Here is a 17,777-nt window from a genome sequence, read left to right on the forward strand (position 1 = left end):
GACACGGATGGTTCAATAAACTTATTTATGTTGTAGTTATTTGAATAACTCTGAATATGTTACGTCAGGCACGTTCTCAGTACCTCATTTATGTAACGTTAGCATACCGTACCATTCAGCCTGCCTGTTGTTGCCTATTCATGTCTGTTCTTGGTGTACTACGGAGTGATTTATAATCCAGAATATACTGTATACCCAAACTATTTACAAAGTACTGATTTTTAAAGGCTACACTCCTCCCTCCCAAAAGTATTGATGATATACAGGTAGGTAATCTTCCCTTGTCGTATTTTCTGAATCTCATTAATAACCTTTAGCCACTGGCCACAGGGAGTAACATATTGGTCTGAGACCAATGGATATACTTTCTAGAGTTACTCTAGAAAGTATATCCATTTGAAAAACATAAACCTAAAAGGGCATCAGGAGTGCGGTGTCAGGAAATTAACCAAAACTTGGACCATTCAGCCCAATCATTGTAATTTGTCCGCCTAACTAAAGTGAACAGAAAGATTTTTTGAGGCCTTGTGTAAAGTGTATGCATGGTATGTGGCCTCAGGGCAGATGAGTTTCTTTTCACCTTGAGGTTATCAGATACACTGGCCCTTAGGTTTTATGGTGGGGGTCATAATTGCACACAGTGTAGAAGTTGTCGTCTTGATTCCAACTCCAGCCTTCCTGTGTTTGCCTATAGTTTGTGCGACTGGCTGGCAACCAGTTCAGGGTGGCCTGCCTGCAGATTGGGACAGAGCTGATTTCGTACACAAACAATTGATTCGGGCAATTGTCTTTATTAAATACAGACTAATAGCCACCCTCCATCTACATAACGGGCGTTTTCCCCCCCCCCCAAAGAAATCTACTCTCCCTATTGCCCACGGGACAGTTGCCCGGGACACTTGAGTGGCAGTCCATCCCTGCTTATTACGTGTGTGTGTGTGTGTGTGCGTGTGTGCGTGTGTGCGTGTGTGCGTGTGTGCGCGTGCGCGCGTGTGTGCGTGTGCGCGCGTGTGCGTGTGTGCGCGTGTGCGCGTACACATCTCAAGCGATTAAATGGAAGCAAAAACATCATGATAACTGAGTATGTATATCTTCTTGAGCTGCATGGACACATTCTCAAAATACTTCAATCAAAATGCCACTTTTCATTTCAAATGAAGAACGAAGGTCAACATGCACGAATATCTTAACTGAATTTGTTTGTATTTACTTCCCTGAGTTCTGGTTGGTCCATTGTCGCGTTTTTTTTTCATTGTTTGGGTGGGGGACGACTTATACTGAGGAGCGACTTATATGTGAATTTTTTCAAACATTTTCAAAAAAAAAAAAAGTGGAACCGCAATGTAGCAAGTGATTACTGAATTTCAAGTGACGTCAGCAGCGCGGCTGTTGTTTACATAAAGGACAAAGATTCAATCACGGGATGATGAAGATGACGAAGGGCCCCACGTACTACCGGCATCATTAGCGGCTTTGTTTCCAAGTGACACGGAGGACGAAGAGTTCGAAAGATTTAATGATTTGGAGTGACACAGAAGGTTTGAAACAGTATTATGGCTTTTACGCACGCCCGGTCCTACTCTACTGAGCTCTCTTTCACTTCCGTGGGTGAAGTCGGAGGCCGGCGCTCGACCGGGTGGCTGTCCGAGGACTGTGGATGGGGCTCGGACATGGCTTTTACGCACGTCCGGTCCTACTATACGGAGCTCTCTTTCACCTCCGTGGAGGGAAGTCGGAGGCCGGTGCTCGGCCGGGTGGCTGACCGGGGATGGTGGATGGGGCTCGGACATGGCTTTTACGCACGCCTGGTCCTATTCTATTCTATGGAGCTCTCTTCCACCTCCGTGGCTGTGCACGCCGCCACACGCCTGGAAGTCAACGCCGGTGCTTGGGGCCGTGTTGCGGTGAACTATTTGTTATAGTTATTTGATATATTTGATTTCGTCGAGGAACTTGTATATGGTTTTATTCTTACAGTTCAGTAGTTGTTGGCTCGTTGAACTCTTGTTTTGTTAAATAAAGAGCCGTTTACCAAACCCACGGCTTTCCTTGTACTTTGTTAACGGTACAATATAGTTATATACCGTTCTTTTCCGTGTATAGTGCGCCCCCATGTATAGTACGCACCCCTAAAAATGGCATGCTGATGCTGGAAAAAAGCTTGTACCCATGTATAATACGCACCGAATTTTTATGAATTTTTTTAAAAACAATTTTTAATTTTTTTTTTTTTTTAAGTCCCAATGATCGTCACACACGCAGGGAGGCAATGGGTCCCATTTTTATAGTCTTTGGTATAGTCTTAACTAGGCTGGATGTAATTTTTTTTTGTTGGCGTTGATTTCTCCGACTGCCCGTAAACGCACCACCGCGCTCCGTGCGCATGGAGCGTGTTTGAAGTGAACAGCAGAGAAGAAAGGAACAAGGCAAAGTGTTGTGAAATAAAATATTACCTGTAATACGGATTTAGGTAGAGAACTGAACTCTCGCTCTTTATATAGCTGACGTGTCTTGCTCATCCGTTCTGCGCATCTGTAATGGCGGCCTCCGTATGATATCCGGTTTGCGTGTGTGCGAGAGCGAGAGAGAGCGAGAGAGAGAGCGTGCGAGAGAACGCTCAACCGTAGCGCGCCGCCGACCGCCCAACTGCACCGGGCTGGCCGATTATTGTGACAGAGCCGTCGCTGAAATTTAGAAGATATTTTTAAAGTCCTGATGTACTTTCTAAAATTTAAGTGGACCTCAGTGCGCACTGCGCAGGGAGCTTAATTTGGTGCAGCGCGCCGGGCGCTCACTGTGGCATTGCTTAAAGAGCGCCTTTGTGTTTTAGGATGAACAGCAGAGACCAAAGGAACAAGGCAAAGTGTTGTGAAATAAAATATTACCTGTAATACGCATTTTGTTATTTGCTGATTGAAACTGGTAATTAAACTGTGAATTGAAACTAATAGGAAGAAAACAACTCTCGCTCTTTATATAGCTGACGTGTCTTGCGCATCCGTTCTGTGCATTTTATTTCACAACACTTTGCCTTTCTTCTCTGCTGTTCACTTCAAACACGCTCCATGCGACCGCAATGCTCTCGTATCAGACGCTTGCTCGATCACCTGCTCGTTTGCTGTCCCGTGCGCGCACGAAGCGCGGTGGTGCGTTTACGGGCAGTCGGAGAAATCAACGCCAACAAAAAAAATTACATCCAGCCTAGTTAAGACCATACCAAAGACTATAAAAATGGGACCCATTGCCTCCCTGCGTGTGTGACGATCATTGGGACTTAAACATTTTTTTAAAAAAAAACAATTTAAAAAAAAAAAAATTTTTTTTTTTTTTTTTTTGTACCCATGTATAATGCGCACCCCGGATTTTAGGACAATAAATTAGTAAAATTTTGCGCACTATACACGGAAAAAAACGGTACTAGATCTGTGGAATAACGACGAAGCTGACGTCACGCACGCGCGGCGTTGTTGACAAAGGACGAGGACTTTGATCAATGGATTTAATGATTTGGAGTGACACAGATGGTTTGATAATATTATTGCTTATATAATAGTTATTTGATATCTAATTTATACATCATTATATGGGCCTGTGGAATATTTTGAAGTGCAAGAGCCGTCAGCGGCGCGCACGCAATGTTGACAAAGAACGATTGATGGATTTAATGAATTGGAGTGACACAGATGGTTTTATAAACGTGTTATTTATGTACCGTTTTTTTCCGTGTATAGTGCGCCCCCATGTATAGTACGCACCCCTAAAAATGGCATGCTGATGCTGGAAAAAAGCTTGTACCCATGTATAATACGCACCCAATTTTTATGAATTTTTAAAAAAAAAAAAATTTTTTTTTTTTTTTTTTTTTGTAAGTCCCAATGATCGTCACACACGCAGGGAGGCAATGGGTCCCATTTTTATAGTCTTTGGTATGGTCTTAACTAGGCTGGATGTAATTTTTTTTGTTGGCGTTGATTTCTCCGACTGCCCGTAAACGCACCACCGCGCTCCGTGCGCATGGAGCGTGTTTGAAGTGAACAGCAGAGAAGAAAGGAACAAGGCAAAGTGTTGTGAAATAAAATATTACCTGTAATACGGATTTAGGTAGAGAACTGAACTCTCGCTCTTTATATAGCTGACGTGTCTTGCTCATCCGTTCTGCGCATCTGTAATGGCGGCCTCCGTATGATATCCGGTTTGCGTGTGTGCGAGAGCGAGAGAGAGCGAGAGAGAGAGCGTGCGAGAGAACGCTCAACCGTAGCGCGCCGCCGACCGCCCAACTGCACCGGGCTGGTCGATTATTGTGACAGAGCCGTCGCTGAAATTTAGAAGATATTTTTAAAGTCCTGATGTACTTTCTAGAATTTAAGTGGACCTCAGTGCGCATGCGCAGGGAGCTTAATTTGGTGCGGTCGCGCAACCGCAGCGCGCCGGGCGCTCACTGTCGCAATGCTTAAAGAGCGCCTTTGTGTTTTAGTCTTAACACCAAAGGAACAAGGCAAAGTGTTGTGAAATAAAATATTTCCTGTAATACGCATTTTGTTATTTGCTGATTGAAACTGCTAATTAAACTGTGAATTGAAACTAATAGGAAGAAAACAACTCTCGCTCTTTATATAGCTGACGTGTCTTGCGCATCCGTTCTGTGCATTTTATTTCACAACACTTTGCCTTGTTCCTTTCGTCTCTGCTGTTCACTTCAAACACGCTCCATGCGACCGCAATGCTCTCGTATCAGACAAGGCTTGCTCGATCACCTGCTCGTTTGCTGTCCCGTGCGCGCACGAAGCGCGGTGGTGCGTTTACGGGCAGTCGGAGAAATCATCGCCAACAAAAAAAATTACATCCAGCCTAGTTAAGACCATACCAAAGACTATAAAAATGGGACCCATTGCCTCCCTGCGTGTGTGACGATCATTGGGACTTAAAAAAAAAAAAAAAAAAAATTAAAAAAAAAAAAAAAATTTTAAATTTTTTTTTTTGTACCCATGTATAATGCGCACCCCGGATTTTAGGACAATAAATTAGTAAAATTTTGCGCACTATACACGGAAAAAAACGGTAATAGTTATTTGAATAACTCTGAATGTTACCTCAGGCCCATTCTCAGCTCTTCGTCACGTTAGCTTACCTATCATTTAGCCTGTTGTTGCTCGTTCAGGTCTGTTCCTGGTGTTGGATTTTGTCGAATAAATGTCCCCCAAAATGCGACTTATACTCCGGAGCGACTTATATGTTTTCTTTCACGTTATTGTGCATTTTATGGCTAATGCGACCTATATTCCGGAGCGACTTTTAGTCCGAAAATTACAGTACTTTTTCTAGTGTTTATTTCTAATACCTTGTTCACTGTTGAATTTCTGTTTGTTTAGTATTCCGTGCCCACCAGAACCTTGTATGTTTTATTTCCTTATAATAATTAATTTAATTAATTAATTAATTATTCATTCGTTTTAATGCCCATATAAGTTTATGCTAACTTTATCGGTATCACTTAATTGTATTCTCATAAACAAAAAAAGAAGGCTGTAAGTAGGGTTGTTTGAAAAAGCCTGCAATATAATTGATAGTAAAGAAATCAAAGTGTGTCCAGTAAACAGAAAGAGAAAAGCAGATGGAAATAGCTTGTTCTGTCCTCAATTCAGTAAAAAAAGAAGAAGAAAAAAAGAGTTGGGACACTTGCTGGGTTAAGGATGTGGAGCAGAAACAAATGTTTTGAGGTTTTAGCGGCAGCGGGAGATATACACACACAAACAGTTTAAACTGGAGAAGGAAAGTGTTGAAGTGTGCCAGAAGGCCCTCCTCAGTAAAAAGCCCATGTCTTGGCCTCTCAGCTCTCAAAGGGCTCTTTCATGGCAAAGGAAGCGGGCTGTCGGAATGCAAGAGCAGAGCTTAGATGGAGCCCGGGAAGAGAGATTCAAGAGGTCTAATCACAATTTTCCAAAACTTTGGCTACAAGTAATCAATCACAGTTGCTGACTGTTTTGACACCAGCAACCAGGTTTATTGAAAGTCATGTCCGTTAAGTCAAATTATGTGAGGTTCATTGTACAGTTGGTCTGGAGGACATCTGGAAGAAGTCACTAACAAGCATTTGCATCAAAAAGAAGCTGTTGTATTGTTATTGTTAGTGTGCATGATAAATCGGTGGTCAGAGAACTTTTTTCGTGCCACGGACCGGCTTTAAGTGAACAATAAATGGCTGGTCGGCATGGAAACAAATCCAAACTAATATTGACATGTATTGTACACCTCACCATTACATCCAAACTAAATACTGTTGTCAGTGGGTGCCGTGCACTTGTTTCTCTTTAACGTGCCGGTCCCATCATGAGTTAAAAAGAAAAAGGCCCAATTGTCTTCATGTGGGGTGTTTGGGCTCCATGTGACATTTTTTGGGGGGATAGCTTTAATCCCCTATCCCACTGAAGGCTAAACTGTTGTGTGTGTTTTCGATGGCAGTGAATGTTTCATTCTCGTCAGTTCTTCGGGGTGCGTCCAAGGTCGCAAATCATGTTCTAAGTCTTGCAAAAACAAAAATAAAATTGGATTTAAAAAGAAGTTTTAAATTCACTGCCTATAAATATTTTTTGTCTTATATACTTAAGACTTAAGGTTTGGCATTGGAAGATGCTCTGCCAAAGTTGTGTACCTCCTTTTCATATAGAGCAGTGGTTCTTAACCTTGTTGGATGTACCAAACCCTACCAGTTTCATATGCGCATTCACCAAACCCCTCGTTAGTGAAAAACAAAATTATTTTTTTCAAATTCAAGACATCTATAAACAAAGAACAAAACCAACATTGTGAACCAACCCTATCATTGTGAAGCAGAATTCACCAAGCGTTGGATTGTTCACCCACTAATAGGGAATGTGAGCTGGGTTTAGACCGTCGTGAGACAGGTTAGTTTTACCCTACGTACATACATACATACTAGGGGTGTAACGATACATCGATACACATCGATTAATCGATATAATGCTCTACGATTTATTGGCATCGATGCTAAAGGTAAACATCGATTTATATCGCCGTGTTTGACCTCGGACATTAGACGCGACTTTATTTTGAAATCCAGTTCATTGTTGCTTGCTTCCTCTTTCCGGGAGCAGGGAGCAGTGCGCGGCGTTGCTGCACGTGAAAGGGGAGTCGACAACTAGTACGCGGCTCCTGGGCTGGTGCTATGGCTAGTGTCCAAAAAGACGAGGAAATTGGCTCCCCTTTAGGCTTCAAGTCATTCGTTTGGAAGCACTTTGGATTCCAAAGAAAAGATGGCTCAACGGACAAGACACGTGCAGTTTGTAAATCCTGCCATGCGGTGATCAAATATTCAGGGAGCACAAATCTCGCCGCACATTTAAAGAAAAAACACGACATCAAAGTTCAGTGTTAAAGTAAGCAATTTGTATACTACAATACTCTTGTAATTTCCTAAATAAAGAGTTTGCAGTACCTTGTTGATTTTGCGTATGAATTGTTGTAAATCAGGATATTGTTCTATATTTTTTATTAAAAAGAAAAAAAATCGATCGTAGAGCACTATATCGCGATATATCGTGAATGAATCGCAGCAGGCTTTAAGATATCGGCAAATATCGTATCGTAGTTCTTTATATCGATATTATATCGTATTGCGACAAAACCCGCGATTTACACCCCTCATACATACATACATACATACATACATACATACATACATACATACATACATACATACATACATACATACATACATACATACATACATACATACATACATACATACATACATACATACATACATACATACATACATACATACATACATACATACATACATACATACATACATACATACAAAACGAATTCGGTTGGAGTTGGGAAATTGTGTAAAATGTAAAGAAAAACAAAATACAACTATTTGAAAGTCTTTCTCAACCCATATTCAATTGAATACACTACAAAGACAACATATTTAATGTTCAAACTGGTAAACTTAATTGTTTTTTGCAAAGTAATGATTAACTTAGAATTTCATGGCTGCAACACGTCCAGTAGAAGTTGGGAAAGTTGGCAAAAAATACTGAGAAAGCTGAGAAGACCTCATCAAACACCTATTTGGAACATCCCACATGTGATCAGGCTAATTAGGAACAGGTGGGTACCATGATTGGGTATAAAGGGAGCCTCCCCAAACATGCTCAGTCATCCACAAGCAAGGATGGGGCGAGGTTCACCACTTTCTCCACACCTGTGTGAGAAAATAGTTGAACCAGTTTAAGAACAACATTTCTCAAAGCAAAATAATAATAATAATAATTCATTAAGTTTGTTTAGCGCTTTTCAAAAACCCAAAGACGCTTACAGGGAACGAGCCAAAGACATACTTGAGGGGAGGGGGACGGGGAAGAAACAATCGGATAAAATTAAGAAGAGGAAACCAGTTATGGGTAGGGGAGGTCATGAGCTTGAGAGAAGAGGTAAGTTTTTAGACGGGACTTAAATGTGGGGAGTGTGGGTGAGTCACAGACAGACTGAGGGAGAGAGTTCCAGAGTCGGGGTGATGTGCAGGAGAAGGCTCTGTCACCGTAGGATTTGAGTTTAGATTTTAGGACTGTCAGACGTGAAGTATTGGAGGATCGGAGGGGACGGTTGGGGCAGTAGGGGACAAGGAGGTCGGATAGGTAAGTGGGAGCCAGGTGGTGAAGGGCTTTGAAGGTGAGGAGGAGTATCTTGAAGATGATACGCTTCTTAATGGAGAGCCAGTGAAGAGTGGAGAACAGGAGTGATGTGTTCACGGGACCGGGTGTGGGTAAGGAGGCGGGCAGCAGAGTTTTGGACTAGTTGAAGTCTATGGAGTGAGTGGGCAGTGATTCCAGTGAGAAGGGAGTTGCAGTAGTCAAGCCGGGATGAGATGAAGGCATGGATGAGGGATTCAGCGGCAGGGAGAGAGAGGCAGTGCCGGATTTTGTCGATGCGTCGGAGGTGGAAGTAGGAGGTCTTGACAACTGAGCTAACATGAGGGTGGAAGGACAGTGTGGGGTCAAAAAAAACACCAAGGTTGCGTGCCAGAGGGGAGGGAGTGATGTTTGAGGAGTCAATGGTGAGTGTGATGGATCCAGTTTTATTAAGGGAGGATTTAGTGCCGATGAGGAGGAGCTCTGTTTTGTCACTGTTGAGTTTGAGAAAGTTGTGGGTCAGCCATGTTTTTATTGTAGAGATGCAGGTTTCAAAGTGGGCGAGGGAAGGGTAACAGGTTGGTATGGTACGTATCTAGATCTGGGTGTCATCAGCGTAGCAGTGGAAGTCCAGATTGAGTTTGCGGATGACAGTACCAAGGAGAAAGAGGTAACAGATGAATAGGAGGGGGCCAAGAACTGAGCCTTGGGGGACCCCTTGTGTAACTGGGGAGAGGATGGATGTGTGACCGGAGAGAGAGATGAACTGGTTTCTGTTGGTGAGATAGGAGGTGAGCCAGTCGAGTGCAGTGTCCTCAACACCTAGTTAGTGCAGCCTTTGGAGGAGGATGGAATGGTTCACAGTGTCAAAGGCTGCGCTAAGGTCAAGTAGTAGTAGGATGTTGAGGGCACCAGAGTCTGCAGAAATGAGGAGATCATTGGTGACTTTAACAAGAGCTGTTGGCCGGTGGCTGGAGCAATTTGTTGACGGTGGAGAACAGTATGCGGGGGTTCCGGTTGGTGTTATTAATGAGAGATGAGAAGTAAGCAGATTAGGCAGCAAAAAGAGCATCACGATAGGAGGAGATGTGTTGTTTGAAGGTTTCGGCATGGACGGTGAGGCGGGTTCTTTTGTAGAGGCGTTCGAGTTGACGGCCAGTTTGTTTCATGGAGCGGAGTTCCGGGCTGTACCAAGGGGCAGAGTTAGTGAATGTAACAGAGGAAGTTTTCCAGGGGGCTAGGGAATCAAGGGAGTCAGAAAGGATGTTGTTGAGCATGGTGGCAAGGTCATCAGGGGAGGAAGAAGTGGGGTCGGACTCGGAGGGAAGGGTAGAGGATAAGAGCTGGCAAAGCGTGATTGGGTTTACAGTCTTGATGTTGCGGTGGGAGATGGTGCGTTTTGTGGAATTATGAGGCAAGGGTAGAGGGGCGGAAAAGAGGATGCAGAGATGATCTGACAGTGGAAAGGTGAGAGGACGGGGGTTGGATGTGAGTGGAAATGAGGAGCATACTATATCCAAGGTGTGGCCTTTGGTGTGGGTGGGGAAGTTGATGTGCTGGGTGAGATGAAAGCAGTCCAGAAGGGAGATGAAGTCAGACGTCAGTGGAGCAGTTGGCTGGTCGATGTGGATGTTGAAGTCACCGATGAGTAGGAGGGGATAGGAGACTGAGGATACGATGGTGAGGAGTTCAGAGAGTTCAGAAAGAAAAGACGGATGTGACTTTGGGGGGCGGTAGATAAGAACAGCAGTAGTAGAGTTGGGGAGGGAAAAAGCGAGATATTCAAAGGCTGAAATAGATGGGGGGTTGAGGTCCAATTCAGTGATGGGTAGGGACCGCTTATGGAGGACAGCAATACCACCTCCTCTCCCAGAGAGGCGGGGTTTGGCGATGTAGCTGTAGTTGGACGGAGTGGCTTGGTTGAGAGTAAAATAGTCCAGGGGCTGTTGCCATGTTTCACAGAGAAGGAGCAGATCCAAATTATTGTCCAATAGTAGTTCGAAAATAACCAGTGATTTGTTGGAGAGGGAGCGACAGTTCAGCAGCGCAAGGGAGATGGATGAAGGAGCGGGGGTGGGGGAGCGGGGATTGTTGAGGTTCACAGTACAGGAGGTGGGGGTGACGGGGAGGCGAGAGGTAGTCCAGAAAGAGGGGATGGGTGAGCCATCAGGGAAATGTTGGTTAAAAGATAGTCCGGAGCTACGGTGGATGTAGCGGCAACGGCGGAGGATCCCAGCCTTGCTGGCAGCTGAGGCAGCAGCAGCAGGGAGACGTTGATTATTGTTGAGATGATCGGCAGCAGTATAGACAAATGGACGAGACGTTGCCGGAATGGAAGCCCGGAGTAGCAGAAGCGATAATTCATGGAGGAGATGAGACTTGACAGCAGCTGGGAATAATCCAGATGAAATGGTAGAGGTGGCTAGTAGCTGGTTAGCTAGAAGTTGGTAGGCAGTGAAAGGCATGGAAGCAGCAGTGGACCGAGTCGTGATGTTGGTGGAGTGGGTGGTGGTGTTGGTCAATCCCGACTGTACCCGTGCAAACGCCACGCCCCAGTGTGTCATGGCGGCACACAGCCGAGCCACGATCGGCGAGCTCGGAGCGAGCGGGTGCTCACCCCGAGGACGCCGGCCAAGTGGCCAGAAAGTTGGGTTGGAGCCGTTTGCCGAGCCAAGAGCAAGCAGCTACAGGCTCAGAGCCGGGAGGTAGGAGGGTCCGGTGGTGGGTTGGTTAGCTGGCTAGGGTAGCTCATAGTCAGAGGGAGCGGGAACAGAGAGGCGCGAGCAGAGCTCCAGAGATACGCGGTGGGCAGGTGAAAAAGCGAGAAAAATAAAAGAAAAAACGGGCACACTTAAGACGGGAAACACAAAACAGACCGGGGACAAACAAATAGCGGACACGGTTCGGGGTAGAAGCGGCAGTCAACATTCCAGATGCCAGCGTTGTTCTAACCCGGAAGACAAAAAAAAAAAAAAGCTAGTTATTTTTTTGTTTGACTTCTTTTTGTTAGGCTCTTTCATACATGATTGAAGAACATATTATCAAAAAGCAAATCAGCTGGGATAGGTTCCAGCACGCCTGCAAACAGTGTGGAAAAGCACTTCAGAAAATGGATGGAAAATATATTAAGAGCATGCATTTTGCTCATATGCAAATGCAAGGAATTTAGGGATTTCAACATCTACGGTCCATAATATAATCAAAAGGTTCAGAGAATCTGGTGAAATCACTCCACGTAAGCGCCACGGCCAGAAACCAAGACTGAATAACCTTGACCTTCGATCCCGCAGACGGCACTGCCTTAAAAACCGACATGAGTGTGTAAAGCAGGGGTCACCAACACGGTGCCCGCGGGCACCAGGTCGCCCGTGAGGACCGCATGAGTCGCACGCAGGACTGTTTTAAAATTAGTTCGAATAGCGGCGCTTGTTAGTGAGCTGCATCTATTTATTTTACAGTCAAACCTTGGTTTCCGATTGTCCCGGTTCTCGAACAGATCGGAATTTGAACAAAAAATTCGAGATTTTTTGCTTTGGTTGTTGAACAAAATTCGGAGGTTGAACTTCACGAGATGAGCCGGGAGGACCCGAGAAAACCCGACCGCGTGGCCCGATGCCGACTGACTCCGTAGTTATTAGGGGTGTAACGATACATCGATACACATCGATTAATCGATATAATGCTCTACGATTTATTGGCATCGATGCTAAAGGTAAACATCGATTTATATCGCCGTGTTTGACCTCGGACATTAGACGCGACTTTATTTTGAAATCCAGTTCATTGTTGCTTGCTTCCTCTTTCCGGGAGCAGGGAGCAGGGAGCAGTGCGCGGCGTTGCTGCACGTGAAAGGGGAGTCGACAACTAGTACGCGGCTCCTGGGCTGGTGCTATGGCTAGTGTCCAAAAAGACGAGGAAATTTGCTCCCCTTTAGGCTTCAAGTCATTCGTTTGGAAGCACTTTGGATTCCAAAGAAAAGATGGCTCAACGGACAAGACACGTGCAGTTTGTAAATCCTGCCATGCGGTGATCAAATATTCAGGGAGCACAAATCTCGCCGCACATTTAAAGAAAAAACACGACATCAAAGTTCAGTGTTAAAGTAAGCAATTTGTATACTACAATACTCTTGTCATTTCCTAAATAAAGAGTTTGCAGTACCTTGTTGATTTTGCGTATGAATTGTTGTAAATCAGGATATTGTTCTATATTTTTTATTTAAAAAAAATTATAATCGATCGTAGAGCACTATATCGCGATATATCGTGAATGAATCGCAGCAGGCTTTAAGATATCGGCAAATATCGTATCGTAGTTCTTTATATCGATATTATATCGTATCGTGACAAAACCCGCGATTTACACCCCTAGTAGTTATTGTATTTTTGTTACTTTGAGGATTGTATTAAGCCTTAACCATGCCTCCAAAGAAAACAAGTGGGAGCAGTAAAGCCATCCTAAAACACAAAGACGCTCTTAAAGTGAGCGACAGTGAGCACCTGGCAGACCAAATTAAGCTCACTGCGCACTGAGGTCCACTTAAATTTTGGAAAGTACATCAGGACTAAAGATATTTTCTAAATTTCAGCGACCGCTCTGTCACAATAATGCGACCAGCGCGGTGCAGTTGCGCGGTCGGCGCCGCGCTACGATTGCGCGTTCGGCGGTGCGCTGCAGTTGCGCTGCAGTTGCGCTGCAGTTGCGCTGCAGTTGCGCTGCAGTTGCGCTGCAGTTGCGCTGCAGTTGCGCTGCAGTTGCGCTGCAGTTGCGCTGCAGTTGCGCTGCAGTTGCGCAGCAGTTGCGCAGCAGTTGCGCAGCAGTTGCGCAGCAGTTGCGCAGCAGTTGCGCAGCAGTTGCGCAGCAGTTGCGCAATCGGACAAAATTCAGCTCCTTGCGCACTTAGGTCCACTTAAATTCTGAAACGTACCGTTTTTTTTCGTGTATAATGCGCGAAATTTAACTAATTTATTGTCCTAAAATCTGGGGTGCGCGTTATACATGGGTACAATTTTTTTTTTTTTTTTTTTTTAAGAAAATCATGGTACAACAAAACCAACAACAGGACTGACCGACAAAGACGTGGAACAAAAAGACAGGGTGACATTACCAAAGACAGGAACAGAAACCAAACAGACATCATGACAGTAACACATGCAATGATCCAACGGTGAGCGAGGGGCAGACAGGACTTAAATACAAAACATTTTACATTGATTGAGGTGACACAGGAAGGGAGGGGCGACGCGAACAGAAACTATGGCAACCTAGACACATAGCAAAACTGGGGACGAGACATGACAAATCTCCCTCGAAATAAAACTTGAAATCACCTTTCTTCTTGTTTGTTGTCAATTGCGCATAGCATTCAGCCATCCTGCCCAACACACTTAGTCAGTAAAATTCATAATTGACGACACATCGTTTGATGCAAAGGTGCAATCCTTGGTGTGTTAATGTCAAATATTGTTTGTTTTTTAATCTCCATCGCGGACCGGACGTTCTAAGGCAGTATAACTGCGCATGCACACTATGGGTCAGCTGCGCAGAACGGATGCGCAAGACACGTCAGCTATTTACTAATGAGCGATGAATGTGATAGTTTAATATAATATTTATCGTGTACTGTGTCTCGTCACCGTGGGATGGAGGAAACGTATTTTGGTTTCTTTGTGTGTCTTGACATATGAAGGGATTGACAATAAAGCTGACTTTGACTTTGACCACCTGGCTCCCACTTACCTATCCGACCTCCTTGTCCCCTACTGCCCCAACCGTTCCCTCCGATCTGCCAATACTTCACGTCTGACAGTCCCAAAATCTAAACTCAAATCCTTCGATGACAGAGCCTTCTCCTGCACATCACCCCGACTCTGGAACTCTCTCCCTCAGTCTGTCTGTGACTCACCCACACTCCCCATATTTATGTCCCGTCTAAAAACTTACCTCTTCTCTCAAGCCTATGACCTCCCCTACCCATAACTGGTTTCCTCTTCTTAATTTTATCCCATTGTCTCTTCCCCGTCCCCCTCCCCTCATCTATGTCTTTGCCTTGTTCCCTGTAAGCTTCTTTGGGTTTTTGAAAAGCGCTATAAAAATCTAATGAATTATTATTATTATTATTATTATTATTGGGAAAAAAGTCACAGGCACTGTGGCTCATAGGGGCATACAGGCAAACTGGCAAAAGGGTATAGGCACGCGTTTGGTCGTAAGGATGTGAGAGCAGGTGTGTGTAGTGTACATGGGTGAGTCTTTGGGTGTGTGATTATTGTATGAAGCGTGTAAAGGGGGTGTGGTGTGGTGTGACGTGGTTCTGCAACAGACACAAATACAACGATCAACGCTCAACTTCTGACGTCACACAACACTAGTAGACGGCATACATTACATAACTAACTGCGCGTAACGGTTCCGCTATACCAGGGGTGTCAAACTCAATTGCACAGGGGGCTAAAATTCAAAACACACTTCAGGTCGCGGGCCGAACAGAACAAACATTTATTGAGCACACTAAAACTAACTTTTAACATAAATATAAATACAAACGGATCGGAATGTTATTCTGGAATAAATAAACTTAAACTTTATATAATTTGAAATATCTTGATCTCCATAAAAGTATATTCAGTTAAAATTATACAAGTTAGAAATTGGAACATGCTGCAAAAAGAAAAAACGCCTGAAAAAATTAATTAAAATGGTAACAGTGCTTGTACTTAGAGTAAACATTAAAATAATAAATCAAAACGTTTGATTTTCTTTGCTTTTATGTCATTTTAAATAAAAAACTTAAATTTTAAATATCCCAAATGATTTAACTCTCCATAAAAATATCTCCTGTCAAAATTATACAAGATAGAAATATGAACATGCTGCAAAACAAAACAAAACCTGGAGATATAAAACCAATTTGTGCTTTTCAGCAATAACAACTTGCTTTGGCGATCTCCTCTGCCACGATAAAATTCGCTTTCACAGCAGCTTCACTTTGTGATTTTGCACGGGTGAAAAACGTCTGCTGGAATGTCAACTTCTTCTTTAACTCTTCTACCTTCTGTATCTTCTGTTCTGCATTCAGGTCTTTCAGGTTATGCAGATGTTTTGTTTCATAGTGCCGTCTTAGATTAAAATCTTTCAATACAGCCACATTAGCGCCACAAATGAGACAAACGGGCTTACCGGCAATGTCAGTAAACATATACTCAACCTCCCATCGGTTTTTAAAGGCTCTGTTTTCAGAATCAACTTTTCTCTTCGGTATCATGAGGGGCTAGCTTCGCAATAACTTGCAGCAACAAGCACTTGTCCTGATTGCCGCGGAAAAACGCTTGGCAAGGCAGCGAAAGCACTGCATTATGGGATTTGTAGTTTATTGTGTTATCATCGCTTCATATCATCGGGCCATTAGTAACAATAATATAAAATGATCTCGCGGGCCGGATATAATTGCATGCCGGGCCGGATGTGGCCCGCGGGTCGTGAGTTTGACACATATGCGCTATACTAAATAACCATAAATTAAATACTCTCGGCAACACACCAAACATAAGTCATTGAAACAACAAAATACATTTGCTGGCAACCGTTAGTCGGCGTCCCTCTGCGTAACGGCTACTTGTACGATGCGAGGCAAACTTAAAGGAGCGTGCCGGAGCTGTCAATCAAATGGCGCGCACACGAAGCAAACCGCGATCAGACAAACGGCACAACAGTGCACAGTAGTAACAATGAAATGTATATACTTACTTTTTGTCAAAGACGCACACGATCACAGCAACATAGTCAGTCGATACCAGCAACCTTTAACTTACCGCTGCGCACAAGTGAATGGGTATAATGTCTAGACCCCGAATGTAAGACAACCTCCACTTTTTCAGTCTTATTTCAATGCAAAAAACATCATCTTATATTCGGGCCAATACGGTACTACATACGTACGTTCTGGAAGTGACTCTTCTTCACAATGGTGTTAAGGCTGCGGTCATCTCTCTTGGTTGTGCATCGTTTCCTGCCACATTTCCCCCTTCCAACAGACTTTTTGTGGATGTGCTTTGAAACTGCACTCTGTGAAAAGCTTGCTCTTTGAGAAATTTCTTTTTGTGTCTTACCCTCCTGATGGAGGGTGTCAATGATGGTCCTCTGGACAGCAGTCAAATCAGCAGTTTTCCCCATGCTTGAGATTAAGTTTACTCAACCAAGCTCAGTGTTTTTCAAGGCTCAGGAAACGCTTGCAGGTGTTTCGAGTTAATTAGACGTTTCAAGTGATTAGTTGAATACCCTACTAGTACCGTAATTTTCGGACTATAAGTCGCGGTTTTTTTTTTTTTTCATAGTTTGTGTGTGGGGGGGGGGGGCGATTTATACTGAGGAGCGACTTATATGTGAATTTTTTCACAAAAAGTTAAACTGCGACAAACGAACCGCGTACGTATGTATACGTACGTACATACGTACATACATGTCAATGTTTCACTTGCCTTTGATCTAACTGGCATCCTGCTAACAAGGCTACGTTTGTCCATGCATTCATTGTCTTTGACAGGTACATCACCCCTGCCAACCTAAAAAAGTTCTGCTGTTTATTTGTGAAAACAACGGCACAGCCCAGAAATACGTGTACCATTATTCTATCTATTGATCGAGCCACAATGCCAGTAAACAACAGTGACCAAGTCTGGAAGCAACATAATTTGTACAAAGGGGTGTTTTGAGTGAGCTGGACTATTTTCTCTCAGTTAAATTTGAAATCCACTAAATCCAATTCAGTTAAATTGAGGTTCAAATATTATTGTTGTGCCACTCTGTTCACACGGTCAGCTGTGTAGCCACTAAAATGACCAAATACATATGAAAATGGCAAACAATCAGTCAAAGCAGTAACATGTAATAGATCTGTTTCATAAATCACTAACAAGTGTCTGTGACTATATTGCAGGTGACCGCAGGCTCTCAATTGATGCAGAAGGTCTGGCTGAATCTCAGAGTGGAGCTGCTCCGACGCTTGAAGGTAAAAATTGTCTCTTTGTTGCCCTTCATTTATACCATCTGAGGGTAATGATTAAATCATTCCGGTTGTCTGTTGTCATATTTCCATGCGTCACAATTGTAGAGCAACATTCT

At 43.8% G+C, this 17,777-nt stretch overlaps 1 protein-coding gene across 1 annotated transcript in view; it reads left to right on the forward strand.

Moving 5' to 3' along the window:
• The window catches only part of ror2 (receptor tyrosine kinase-like orphan receptor 2), a 55,598-nt gene that overhangs the window by 25,619 nt on the left and 12,202 nt on the right, over positions 1-17,777 (forward strand). The window contains exon 2 of the mRNA XM_061294146.1: positions 17,593-17,664. Within this exon, the coding sequence (XP_061150130.1) occupies positions 17,593-17,664 (72 nt within the window). The remainder of the gene's footprint in view (positions 1-17,592; positions 17,665-17,777) is intronic.

The sequence above is a fragment of the Syngnathus typhle genome, linkage group LG12 (genome assembly GCF_033458585.1).
Source record: "Syngnathus typhle isolate RoL2023-S1 ecotype Sweden linkage group LG12, RoL_Styp_1.0, whole genome shotgun sequence".
Taxonomy (NCBI): Eukaryota; Metazoa; Chordata; class Actinopteri; order Syngnathiformes; family Syngnathidae; genus Syngnathus; species Syngnathus typhle.